This window comes from Pelodiscus sinensis, chromosome 2 (assembly GCF_049634645.1).
Source record: "Pelodiscus sinensis isolate JC-2024 chromosome 2, ASM4963464v1, whole genome shotgun sequence".
Taxonomy (NCBI): domain Eukaryota; kingdom Metazoa; phylum Chordata; order Testudines; family Trionychidae; genus Pelodiscus; species Pelodiscus sinensis.
In genome coordinates, this window is record NC_134712.1 from 227414457 (window position 1) to 227427177 (window position 12721).

Below are 12721 nucleotides of genomic sequence, written 5' to 3' on the forward strand. Positions count from 1 at the left end.
TGAAGGAGTGAACCTCAAGGATATGTCTAGACTATGTTCTATTTTGGAAAGAGGCTATGCAAATTCCGCAGGAATCTTCTGATCTCCCTTTCGAAAGCCCTTTCTTAAGTGAAAGTAGTCTGGATGCTTTTTTTTCCTGGGGGGAAAACAATCCTTTTTGAAAAAACTGCTCTTCCTTAAAAAATGAGGTTTATACATTTTTTTCAAAAAAGGGTTTTTTCCCCAAAAAAAGTGTCCATACTACTTTCACTTTAGGAATATCTGCTTTCGAAAGTGAGATCGGAAGAAGATATGCAAATTCCCGTGGAATTTCCATATCCTCTTTCGAAAATAGAATGTAGTTTAGACGTACCCCAAGAGAGGAGAAACTGCTTTTGTAATTGGCTAGTCATTCCCAGTCTTTGTTTTGACACTATCGCCTTAGGATTAAACAAAAACTGTGAATGGCTAGCCAACTACAAAAGCAGTTTCTTCTCTCTTGGTGTTCATACCTCCACATCAGCTGCTAAACGTGGGCCTCATTCTCCCTAACTGAATTGACCTCATTATCTCTAACTTTACTCTTAATTGGAACTCTTTTCTTATGCCTGTATATTTATACCTGCTTCTGGAATTTCCACTACATGCATCTGATGAAGTGAGTCTTTGCCCATGAAAGCTTATGCTCCAATAAATCTGTTAGTTTATAAGGTGTCACAGGACTTCTCGTTTTTAAAAATTTAATGAAAGTCTAATCACATTTAATGATGTGTATGCTATTGAATTAGTCATAGTCTTTGCACTGATAGTGAAGCTTCTAACTGAATCTTTTTTCTTATTGCATCATTCTTTGTGAACTCTGAACAACAGTGGAAGACAAGCATTCCAGTGATGCCAGTAGTATACTCCCTCAGAATATTTTGTCTCAGACAAGCAGACACAATGACAGAGACTACAGACTGCCAAGAGCAGAGACTCATAGTAGTTCTACTCCAGTACAACATCCCATCAAACCAGTGGTTCATCCAACTGCTACCCCTAGCACTGTTCCTCCTACTCCATTTTCTCTACAATCTGATCACCAGCCAAAGAAATCCTTTGATGCTAATGGAGCATCTACTTTATCAAAACTGCCTACACCCACATCTTCCATCCCTTCACAGAAAACAGAGAGAAAAGGTATGTCATATAAAACAGAGAGAAAAGGTATGTCATATAAACTGTTTTATGTTGCTCAGTATTGCAAGTTGAATTTTGACCTTTGATCATCTAGTCTGACCTCCTTTATATGAAGGCTTCCCTGATTTAATTTTCCGTTGAAACTAGAATGTATCTTTCAGAAAAACAATTGCTCTTCTGGGTTTGCCATTTACAGGCATATACTGCAAACTTTATTTCAGCTGACCACCACTAAGAGTGCCTAAAATCCTTTTTATGTTATTGAGGAACTTTACAATTACTCCAGTTTTCAACATAACCGTAGTATCCATGTTTCAAAGCCCTCTTGGACTCATGTATTTTCTATCACAGATTGTATCTTGTTGGGATTCCAAGTGACAAAATATTTGTTTTCCTATAATGCAACATGGGAATATGGACTGGTGCATATAAAACTGAGCAGTTACACTCTTATGTATATCAGAAGTATAATCTTGAAAAAATGGGTGGCATTCTTTTATTTTGGTAGCTGTCTTCATAGCAAAGGGAAGGTTCTCAAACAGCTGCTGAACCTTGGTGGATAACTCAGAGATAACTTTGGTGGATAACTTGGTGGACCCCATTGTGGTTCACTCGGTGCTTCCAACCCACCCGCTCATTATCAGGAGTTTCGGAGAGTCTGGTGGCCCTCCCTCCTAAGTCCATTTTTTTTTATCCATTTGTCAGTCTCATTTAGCATCTCGATCATCCAAGAGCCCACTGGCTTTTTAGCAGGCTTCCTAACAATACAGACACACATTCTCCCAGTAGTTGAGAGTTAAGAAACCTTTTATGCAGTGGTGAGCAGAGATTCCCCTGCTTTCCATTAATGGCATTTCTTTGTTCTAGTAATACTAAAGTGATATACACGCAAAGCAAATGCACATGAATTGAGGTGCATGCTGATTGCACATAGCATTGACTGTAAAAGCTCCATCTGCATCCAGTGAAAACGCTGCTACGGTTCAATCAGCACACCCCAGAAATTCTAAGTATGTTACGTGCAGTTAGCAAAACTATCTTATCCCAGGACATAGTCTTGGTTACAACAATCTTGTGGCTCATTGAGATGGAGGGTCACTCATGCAGCTCATTCACTAGTCTAAGTTGCCCATTGTTGCCGTACAACAGTCCAGTTCCTTTTTCTTTGCCCCCTCCCACCTCTTCCTTCACAGAGCCCAGCTGTGCCTCTACTCCTCCACTTATGTTCACATTCACTGCTTCCCAGAAAGCAGACTCACAAACGTACACACCCAGCCCAGACACACTTAACCCTTTACCCCTCAAAACCAAGTATCCAGAGGGAGAAACAACTTGTTTTTGGTGCCTGAATTTGCATGGATTTTTCCTGCACACTGCTTCCTTCCTTCAGGGTGTGCTGGGAACTGCAGCTGCTGGGAGCCCTCGAGTTCCCTCCAATCCTCTGGTCTTATTTTCTGTTTGCATACTGGACTCTGCTGGGTCCATCAGCCCTTACTGGCAGCCAGCTTCTGTGCAGCTCGTTTCTAAAACCCTGCTTATCTGTGGCTATTTGCTTCATATTTACGGATAGTGGAGCAGGGCTTTATTTTATATCTCCTGCGTAGGGCTTCCCCGCCTACCTGGCCATCAGGTGGAGGGAGGTCGCCAGCACAGGCCCCTGTATGCTGGCAGTGAAAGGATGCAACACACTCTATCCTAAATCTGTATGCAGGAGGGTCTGACAGCTAGCCTACCCAGCCCTCTGCTGTCATGGGTCCCTGCTGTCCCACCTTGCTGCCCCTTATCTCCAGTCTACTACCCTTTACTCCCAGTCTCTGCTTTCATACTGCCTTACCTGCCTCTTCCCTGCATGACTCTGCCCCTTCCTTATTCATCTGTGCTTCTTTCTCCCTCCCCTCCAGATGATTTGCTGTGTTGATGGGGATTCAAGTAAAATCCAGTTTGCACACTGAATAATGAGTTGAGGCTAGTGGATGCGGATCCAAGTTTTTTTATCCATGCAGAGTTCTACCCATTTCTGTGGGGGAAAAAGAGATTCTGGATGCACATTAATTTCCACAAAATTCTGCATTATGTAATGCCTAACTATTATTAGATGTCAGTACTGTAGGTGTAATTTTTTTGGGTGGGGGGGACGGACATGATGAAGTGTTGATTTTATGGATTTTTTTTTTCCCCTGCACATGGAAGAGGTGGCATGGGAGAAAGCGTAAATGTGGTTGTGGGAGAAATTAATGTTCCAATCCTTGGGACATTTTCACATCAAGAACTGCAGGTCCCGCCATCATTCCCTGAGATGGCTTCCACCATATTTTGGGACGTCCCCTGGCATCTGGTCCATGAAACTCCTTGATTTAGGTCTCGCTCCTTATCCTGGCACAAGTCTTGGAATGTGACATATGGATCACTGGTCTCCGGTTGCAGATCCGCCAAGCAGCGGTGGTCACCAATGTTCTCGGGAGGGGCACATCACAGTTGGACTGTTGCTTTTTTAAATGCAACTGTGGACACTGTAGTTCTAGTAGATCCTGTTTGCTGGATACTGACCGCTCCAGATACTGCTCCAGTATGGAGTTAGGGCCCAATATTGTTGGGGCAGTCTCCTAGACCTTCAATGTCATGTATATCGCAAGGACTGAAAAATGCCCAGTGGCTGGCTCTGTGATACTACTGGACCCCATTGTGGTTCACTCGGTGCTTCCAACCCACCCGCTCATTATCAGGAGTTTCAGAGAGTCTGGTGGCCCTCCCTCCTAAGTCCATGTGGATGAAGGCAATCAACCTACTGGACCACCAGTGAGTACCATGGAAGCCACAGTACCTGCCTTCTGATTGTTGCAAGACAAAACCATCAGTGGGACCCGTCACCCTGTAGCTCAGGATGATGCCAAGGCACCACCAGGAACTTCTAAGAAGGGTCATATCCAACTTTAGGCTGCATGCTTAGGAATTGGAGGAGCAGGTGGATTTCCTGTTTGACATCCTTTCCTCCATAGCCCCTGCAAAGATGCCCCTTTCCCTTCATGAAAGGATATATAAAATAATGCCCTGTGACAAACCCCCTCTTTTCCCCCCCCCGCCAATCTTTAAGCGGTAAGTACTCTGTCCTGATAAAGGGGCATGAATACTTCTGTTCCCATCCTGCCCCAAATTCCCTGGTGGTTGAAGTGGTTAACCACAGGGAACGTCGGGGACAACCCAGAGCTATGCTCAGAAATAGACACCAAGAAATTGGTCTTGTTTGGTTGGAAAATGTCTTCCTCTAGTCTTCAGTTGAGGAAGGCTCACCACCAGACTCTCTTGGGCTGCTATGATTGTAATGTGGGAGACCTGAGGTCAAATTGAAGAATGCCGCCTTATAGGGCTCCTGCAAAGAATTCTAGGTGAGGGCACGGCTACTGCCAGAGCAACTCTCCAAGCAACTTTGGATGCCATAGATTCCGCAGCTCGCATCATGCCATGTGCCCTGTCCATGTCGCGAGCTTTCTGTCTCCTTTTCTCGTGAGTTATCCACCAAGGTTCAGCAGTTGTTTGAGAACCTTCCCTTTGCTAGCCAGGCCCTTGTTTGTGGAGTAGACAGATAATAAATTACATGGGATGACAGACTCCTGTACCACCCTGAAACCTTGGGGTTCTGTGTGGTGGGCCTGGTGTGTAAGAGGTTGAATCCACAATCACCCCAAAGGCCAAAGGAGCCAGTGCCGGTAGGACACGCCACATAAAAAGCCCAAGCACTATAGACGGCACACGAGGCACCTGCCCTTACCACCTTCTCAGTCAGTGTTGACTTGCTCCAGACAAGGAACTAAGCAGTTGTTTTGAGGGTACACCTGAGGACAACACACTGAACTGTTCTCTGGATCAAGTCTCCCTAATTTTTGGTAGCCACCTTTTCAATTTCCTGTTTGCATGGTCAGCAATGACTTTAGATTATGGATACAGTAGTGCTTAGTACAGTAGTGCATAGCTACACCTTCCAATTCATTCTCACCCCACCTCTCTCTATCTCTTCAGGGACCCTTCTCATGATAGTCTCCTTGAGGGAGCTGGTGTCTGATGCCTCAGATTAGGTCTGGGGTGCTTACTTGGGATCACTCCAGATGCAGGGATAGTAGTCTACAGAAGAGAGGGCCCTGCACATAAACATCAGGCAACTCAGCATAATCTGAAACAGATGCAAAGTGTTTTTACCTCACCTGTCAGGCAGGGTGGTTCTAGTCCTTACAGACAAAATGGCCACCATGTTCTACATCAGCGTTTCCCAAACTACTGGGCCACGGGAAAAAATACTGGGCCTCAGCGTGGCTGCCAAGGTGTTCCGGGCTGGGCGGATGCAGCCGTATGTTTCAGGCTCCTGGCAGAGGCATAATGAGGGTTACCAGGTGAGCTCTTATTGCTGACTGTGGAGAGGAAAAGGGGGGTTGGATATGGGCCGCAGGGAAGCAGGGTCGGGACAGAGGAGCTGCCCGGGGGAGATAGGGAGAGGAACCTGCCGGCGGAAGCAGGGCTGGCTGGGGTAGCAGGGCTTGCCAGAAGAGATTGGGAGAAAATCGGCTGGCAGGGACAGCGGGGCTGGCCCAGAGCGGGAGCGAGGAAGGTGGGAGGGAAGTGGGGAGAGAATTGGCCAGCAGGAGCGGGGTGGTTCAGGGCGCACACAGATCCTGAATAAAAACTTAAAAGCAGTGCCTTTTAAATATCCCCACTGCTGACAGTGAGGTTTAAAGGCACTACAGTGTGTCAGAATGGAGAGAACCTGGTGCATTCACCATCCGGAATGAGAATATGGATAAAAAAATTCCAACGATGGTGTCAGCTTTCTGAAAATAAATGAGCTCCTTTTCAATACACGATGTGATGGTGCAGGGTTTTATTGGATTACAATCCATTTTTCCAATCCATATTCCCTTAACTTGCTGGTAAGAATATTGTAGGTGGCCGTACCAAAAGCTTTGTTAAAGCTGGCCCTCGGGGCTTTGGGAGGACCAAAACCAACGTATTTGCATATTTGTCATTTGCTTAATGAATATTCAAATGAATGTTACCGGTCCTCTGAAAGCTCGTGAATGGATTTACTGGTCCCTGTGTCAAAAAGTTTGGGAACCCCTGTTCTACATCAACAGACTTGGAGGAGCCTGCTCCGCGCCTGTCTGTGAGGAAGCATTTCAGCTCTGGATTTCTGCATTCTCCACGGCATCTTCCGGGAACCTGCAACGCGGTTGCAGACCACCTGAGCGAAGAGTTCTCATTTCACCATGAGTGGGCTTTACATCCCAAAGTGGTGAGAGTTGGGCTTTCCCTGAATAGACTTGTTCACAGTGAAACAGAAATCAAAGCGACCCAGGTTCTGCTTCAGGCTAGATCTGGAAGAAGGCTCCTGGAAAATGTATGGAAGACGTTTTTCTTTTCCCTTATCTGGATGGTCTCCTGAATGTGCTGTCCCTATTCCTTTTGATCAGCAAGGTCCTCCAGAAAATCAGGCAGGACGCGGTAAAAGTAATATTCATTGTACCAGCAAGACCTCACCAGCACTAGTTCAGCCCACTCATGAGTTTTCTCCTGCAGTCCCCTCATCCATTTCCGCTTCACCAGGATGTATTGTCCCAGGATCAAGGCTGCCTCTTCCACCCGGACCTGCGGCCACTCCTCCTCATGGAATAGTTACTTCCTGGTTGAATCTGTGGGAGTATGCCAGTTTAACTGATGCACAACAGGTGCTTCTGGAAAGTAAGAAGCTCTTTACTTAGTCTAACTGAATGACAAAGTAGACCTGATTTTCGATCTGAACTGCACAAGGAGGAGTCACCCCTGCTATGCTCTGCTGCAGCTGATCTTTGATTATCTCTTACACTTGAAGCACCAACATTTTGCACTAGCTTCAGTCAGAGTGCATCTTGCTGCAGTCTCCATGTTCCATCCCCTGATTCATTGTTGCTCAGTGTTCTCCCATAACATCACAAGCTGTTTTTTGAAGGGTCTGGAAAGACTATTCTCTTAGGTCCCAAGCCCTCTTCCCAGTGGAACCTCAATCTGATTTTGGCTAGGCTCACAGATTCTCCATTTGAGCCAGTGGTCTCTTGCCCCCTTTCACTTTTCGCTTTTTTTGTGGCAGTTACATCGGCCAGAACAGTGTCAGAGCTCGGTGCATTGACTTTGCAGTGGGGGAGTAGCTCCTAAACTCGCCGTGAGCCGGGACTGAGCCAGGCTTCTTGTCCGCCAGCTTCTAAATGACTTTCCCTGCAGAGGTGCAGTGGGTTAGCTTCTGGGAGCCTGTCACAAGCTGAGACTTGAGCTAGGCTGCTGACCAGCCCTCTAAAAAATTTACTGGCAGAGCTGTGGAGAGATAGGAGGGAGGCCGCAAGTGAGAATGCGTTTAGTCGGTAGCATTAACCAATAAGCTTTCTCTTATTGGTTACTTGTTTAACTGACTACACTATTATATTCCTAATTGACACTTGGGTTAAATCAAATTAAACATATAAAGGATGCAAGTCCCAATGATGCTTTTGGGACATATAAAGCAAATTCCAAACAGAAATAGGGGAAAAAACTTTCTCTGTTGTCACATCATTCTATAGCTACCTATTATGAGGATTCTGGATGCTTTCTGTCATACAGCTGCTCAGTGTCAGAGAAAGGATATCACACTATATGAATGCTCATTTTTATCCCATTTGGCTGCTCCTATCTTTGTTTTTTGGCTGCTTGAATTCTGATATGTAGTGAAGGTCTTGGTTTGTAACCCAATATGTGACACGTCATCCCATTTTTTTGTCAATTCCATGAAGTTCTTAGAAGTGTTTGTTACATACCTACACTTTCTAAAAGAAAATGCCCAGCGTTCGGGGCAGACGTGCAATAAACGGGAGTAAGTGTACAAGGGAATTAAAATTTAGCAAGAAAATTAAGTTTCATAAGGTAAAAAAAAAATCTTGTTTTGTGAAAAGGATGCTCAGTGTGCCAAAAGTATGTGGTTGTATCACTGGCAACTTTCACTATGATTTAGTAAGAAGATTGAAAACCCTTATATTAATGGAATTCATGATAAGCTATTTTACTGTTAAAACTGAAAAAACAACGAATAGTCTAGTAGCACCTTAAAGACTAACAAAACATGTAGATGGTATAAGCTTTCGTGGGTACAACCCACTTATTCAGATAACTGGAGTATTAAAAGTCCAGATCTAAGAATAAATAAGGGAGGGGTGGGGGAAGACAGTGAATATATTGTTCAAGTTACGTATTTTACTGTTGTTATACCCAAAACACTGCAGGCTCTGAAAATAAGATTTTGATTCCTTTTTTATATTAAACTGCAGAAAAATAAATCCCAGTAACAGTATGTCATGAGGTCTTTCAGTTTTTCAGGCACATACTCGTGAGTTTAGTATCCTTTTTGTGAGACAATAAGAAAGAAGCTAATCCTTCATATTTAATGTGAGGAGTGTAGTAATGATTTGTAATAAAACACTTTATTGGTAACGAAAAAACTGAATTAATCTTTGTCTTCTGTTCAGAGTCTGCATCTGTGGATAAGTCTGTATCCCATTCTTGCACAACTCCTTCCACATCTGCTTCTGGACTGAATCCAACTTCTGCACCTACTACTTCTACAGTCCCAGTCTCACCTGTCCCACAATCACCAATTCCTCCATTACTTCAGGACCCAAATCTCCTTCGACAACTGCTGCCTGCTCTTCAAGCCACCCTGCAGCTTAATAATTCTAGTGTAGATATATCCAAAATAAATGAAGGTAAGATTTCTACACAAATTTAGTGTAATGTTACATTATAACTTTTATTGATGGAAATCAATGTATAACAGAATATAAAAATCAAAATAGTTGGGGTTCTGTTTAAAATAAGGGGAGTATAATTGTGTAACAGACAAATGAATACCTTGGCAAATTTAGCTGTGCTGTTAAGGTTTCTAATTTACATTTTTAAACTTGCCATAGAAGTTACTTTATAAACTATCTGATGTACCTACGCATTTTTTTCCCGGGGGACGACAGAGTGATGTCATCACGTCACTCTGCGTCTCACAGGAAAAGCTCCACCCACCCCCAGCCTGGCTCTTCCCAGGTCCCACATGGAGGACTGGGGGCTGCCTATGGCTCCAGTCCTCCCCTCCCCTCCTCTTCCCAGTGGCTGGAGGGAAAGCTGAGCCGGGGTCCAACATGACCCTCCCAGCAGGACAATCGGGCCGGTGCAGCTTGGATCTGGGCCCTCCCAGTGGTGGACAAAGGGAGGTCGGGGGCATGCCCAGCTCCTTCCAGTGAGACAACCAGGCCAGCACTGCTCAGATCTGGCCCCTCCTGGCGTGTGGGGGGAAAACCAGGCCCAGGATCCGGGGTTAGAGCCCAGCCTGGCGTGTGCCACCTGGCTGCTGGAGTTACTTAGGCTGTGGGGTGGGGTTGGAAAGGTGAAGGGGAGCCCTGGCTGGCAGAGGAGGGCGGGAGGCGGGGGGGGGAGGAAATGCTGGCTGGCAGAGGGGTACCCTAGCTGTCGTGGAAGGAGGAGGGAGGCTGGGCCGGTGCAGCAGGGGGAGAGAGAAGGGCTGCCAGGCTGATGCAGCTGCAGTTTGGCCTTCCCTGGTGGCCGGGAGGAGAGCCAGGGTTGCCTTCTACCCGCGACGGGGGCTGGTGAATACAGCAAGCAGGAGGTACAGTCCCCTTGTAAAATGTAAATGCTTAATTAGCAAGATAATTTATGTTCATAAGAAGTCTCATTGAGATTGGGGACTTGGTTGGTTTTTGTTCCGTTTGGGACATATAGATGGCTGTCGATATGGAAAAGGGTAGGCTGTGTAACTTTAGAAATCTTTCTATAGGTGCTCCACTTCAGGTGTGCATGTACCCTACATTCCTTTGATTGGAGATTTGCTGTAGCAGTGCTTGTTTTTGTTTCCTCTGTACTCCAGATATCTTTGTTCCTCAAGCTGAACATATATTGATCTGTGCAGGATAACCATTGGCCTAAGATGGAGCATTTCGTGTTTTTTCATAGCATTCACATTTACTGCAGCTTACCATAAATTGTTCAATTCAGTCCAGTTAGTTGTCGTTATTAGTTGGATTGATCCCTTTTCCATTTAATACTCTCTCTCCCCCACTTTTTGGAGAGGCATTTTTTAAGGATTATCATTGCATGTTATGCCATGTTTACTGCCTTCAAGTGCTGCCTTTACTGCTAGAAGTTCTTCATGATCAGTTGTTCTTGGTGCCTCTCTTGTTTAGAGAACACCCCTATATCCATTCTTTCTGCTCCTCTGAGGAATGTAGATAGACGGAGATTCTTCTGTTGCTTCTGTTCCTCCATAGCCTCAGAAAGAAACATGCAAAGAGCAAGAGGCAGCAGCTGACATAGGTAATCCCCTCCCCCCCCACACACACACGGGCAAATCTTCCTTTAAATGCACCCACCACCTTCAGAAGCTGATGAAATGTATTGCTGAGTTGCCCCAGATTCCACTGGAGAAGGTTCAAGAGATGTAAAATGATCTTTTAGACATCTTGCATTCTACAGTCGCTGCTTGAATTTCATTACCAGTAAATTAAGCTCTTTTGAAACCTGCAAAAAAATTTCTGACCGACTTCTGTCATGGCAGGCCTCTCTCCCACCACCCAAAAAATTGACAAAAATTGAGTTTGTCCTTTCACCTACTGAATTCCTTAGTCTTGGACGCTGTCAGTGACTGTTACTTTTATCCAGCTGTCATCTTCAACTAAACATCATGATGTTCTTGCTTCAGGAATTTGCACCTGTACCGCCTAACCTACTTAACATCTTAAAAATCAGTTTTCCTGTTTTTTACCTGTCTGGGATAATATTACTTTTGACAAACGGTTTTGAAGGCTGTAACATCATGTTACTCCATCTTACCCTACTGTTTTTCAGAGCCTCATGTAGCAAACTACCCATTATATTGCCCTTCTGCTTTAGAGATTCATTTCATGAAACTTACTGGTAGAGAAGGAACTGAGGGCAGTTTGCTAATACAACTGTATATCTCCTGTGTCCATATGTGTATGCACCATCAGGTTGTTTGGAGTACATGCATGGGCCAAATGGGTGCGGTTACTGAAAATCTCCAACGAAAGGCACATGAAATGTGTGCATATTTAAAAATGGAACACTAATAGGTTTTTTAATTAATGGAACAGAATCTTCTCTGGCTTTGTAGAACAAAAGAAGTGAGCTATAGAGCATTTGCATGTTTCCAGAGAGCAATGATACTTTTGCATTCTGACAAATGAGATGTGGACAGGTTTCAGAGAGGTAGCCATTTTAATCTCTTTCAGGAAGAGCAACAAGGAGTTTAGTGGCACCTTAAAGGCTAACAAATTTGTTAGGGCATAAGCAAAACAATGGAAATAACTTAAAAACTCTCAAGAGGCCCTGATTCAGTATTGTCTAGATCAGGGGTGAATAATAATTTTTGTAGAGGGGCCACTTCACCATTTTTGGTAGTGGTTGTGGTCTGACACTGGAAGGGGTGGGGCCTTAGGCAGAAGAGGCAGGGCTTCAGGTGGAACTGGCGTGTCCTTAGTGAGGAGGAGACTTCACATGCTCCCCCGTGGGGCGAAGCATGTGAGGTCCCCCACTCCACCCTGCCAGGGGCGCACAGCACCCAGAGGGAACCACCAGCTATTTTGAACAACTGTCAGTTCCCTCTGGAGCCACACACCTCTGGCGGGGGGGCGGAGAGGGGGAGAGACGTGGCCCACTCCCTCCCCGATTGTCCTGGAGGAGCACATGAAGTTTCCTGTTCAGCTGGGGCATGTGATGCCTAGAGGGAACAGCCAGCTGTGGTGCCGTTTTGCACCACGCAGCCCTAGCGGGGTGAGGAGACTTTGTGTGCTTTCCCATCCCCCAGTCTCAGTTGGCCTGGGAGCAGCAGGGTGGTGCTACATCAAATGGCTTGGTGGGCTGGATCTTGCCCACCCCTGTCTAGATCAAGGCACAATATATGGCCTTTTGATCTATGTATTCTAACGTTATTTAAGTTTTTAAGTTCATCTTCAATCATTCATCGGCAGTTAACACTTTGTGTATAGAATCCATATTGCAGTTAGTGAAAATCAGTCCACTTATTCAGATACCTAAATGTGGATTTTGGAGGGTAGCTTTAAGCACCCATATTAGACAGCCTTTGTTGTGCTTTGCTTTACAATTTTGAACATATTTTATGTTTGAACCAAAATTTAGAGAACAGTACTAAAACTTACTTCTTGTTAGTTCTTACAGCAGCTGTAACACAAGCCTCTCTGCAGTCTATACTCCATAAGATTCTTACTGCTGGACCATCTGCTTTCAATATTACTTCTCTGATTTCTCAAGCTGCACAATTGTCTGCTCAAGGTATTTCAAGAATCACTTCTTGTTATATAAAAATGTCAGATTACATTCTACAAGGGTCTGTATAACTATAACTTAACGACAATGCTGGTAATGGAACTTCTTATCTAAAGTTGTATGTTACCCTCCCTTTGAGGGTAGGATGTCTGATGCACTAGAAGCTGAAGGCTTATGTAAATGTAAGACGTGACAGTAGCCTATGCTC

At 44.8% G+C, this 12721-nt stretch overlaps 1 protein-coding gene across 3 annotated transcripts in view; it reads left to right on the plus strand.

The window, feature by feature from the left end:
- WAC (WW domain containing adaptor with coiled-coil) overlaps positions 1-12721 on the plus strand; it is a 92016-nt gene that overhangs the window by 61663 nt on the left and 17632 nt on the right. For all 3 annotated transcript variants that reach the window (XM_075922588.1, XM_006124779.4, XM_006124776.4), the window contains exons 7-9: positions 850-1158; positions 8673-8909; positions 12397-12519. In XM_075922588.1, coding sequence (XP_075778703.1) covers positions 850-1158; positions 8673-8909; positions 12397-12519 — 669 coding nt within the window. The remainder of the gene's footprint in view (positions 1-849; positions 1159-8672; positions 8910-12396; positions 12520-12721) is intronic.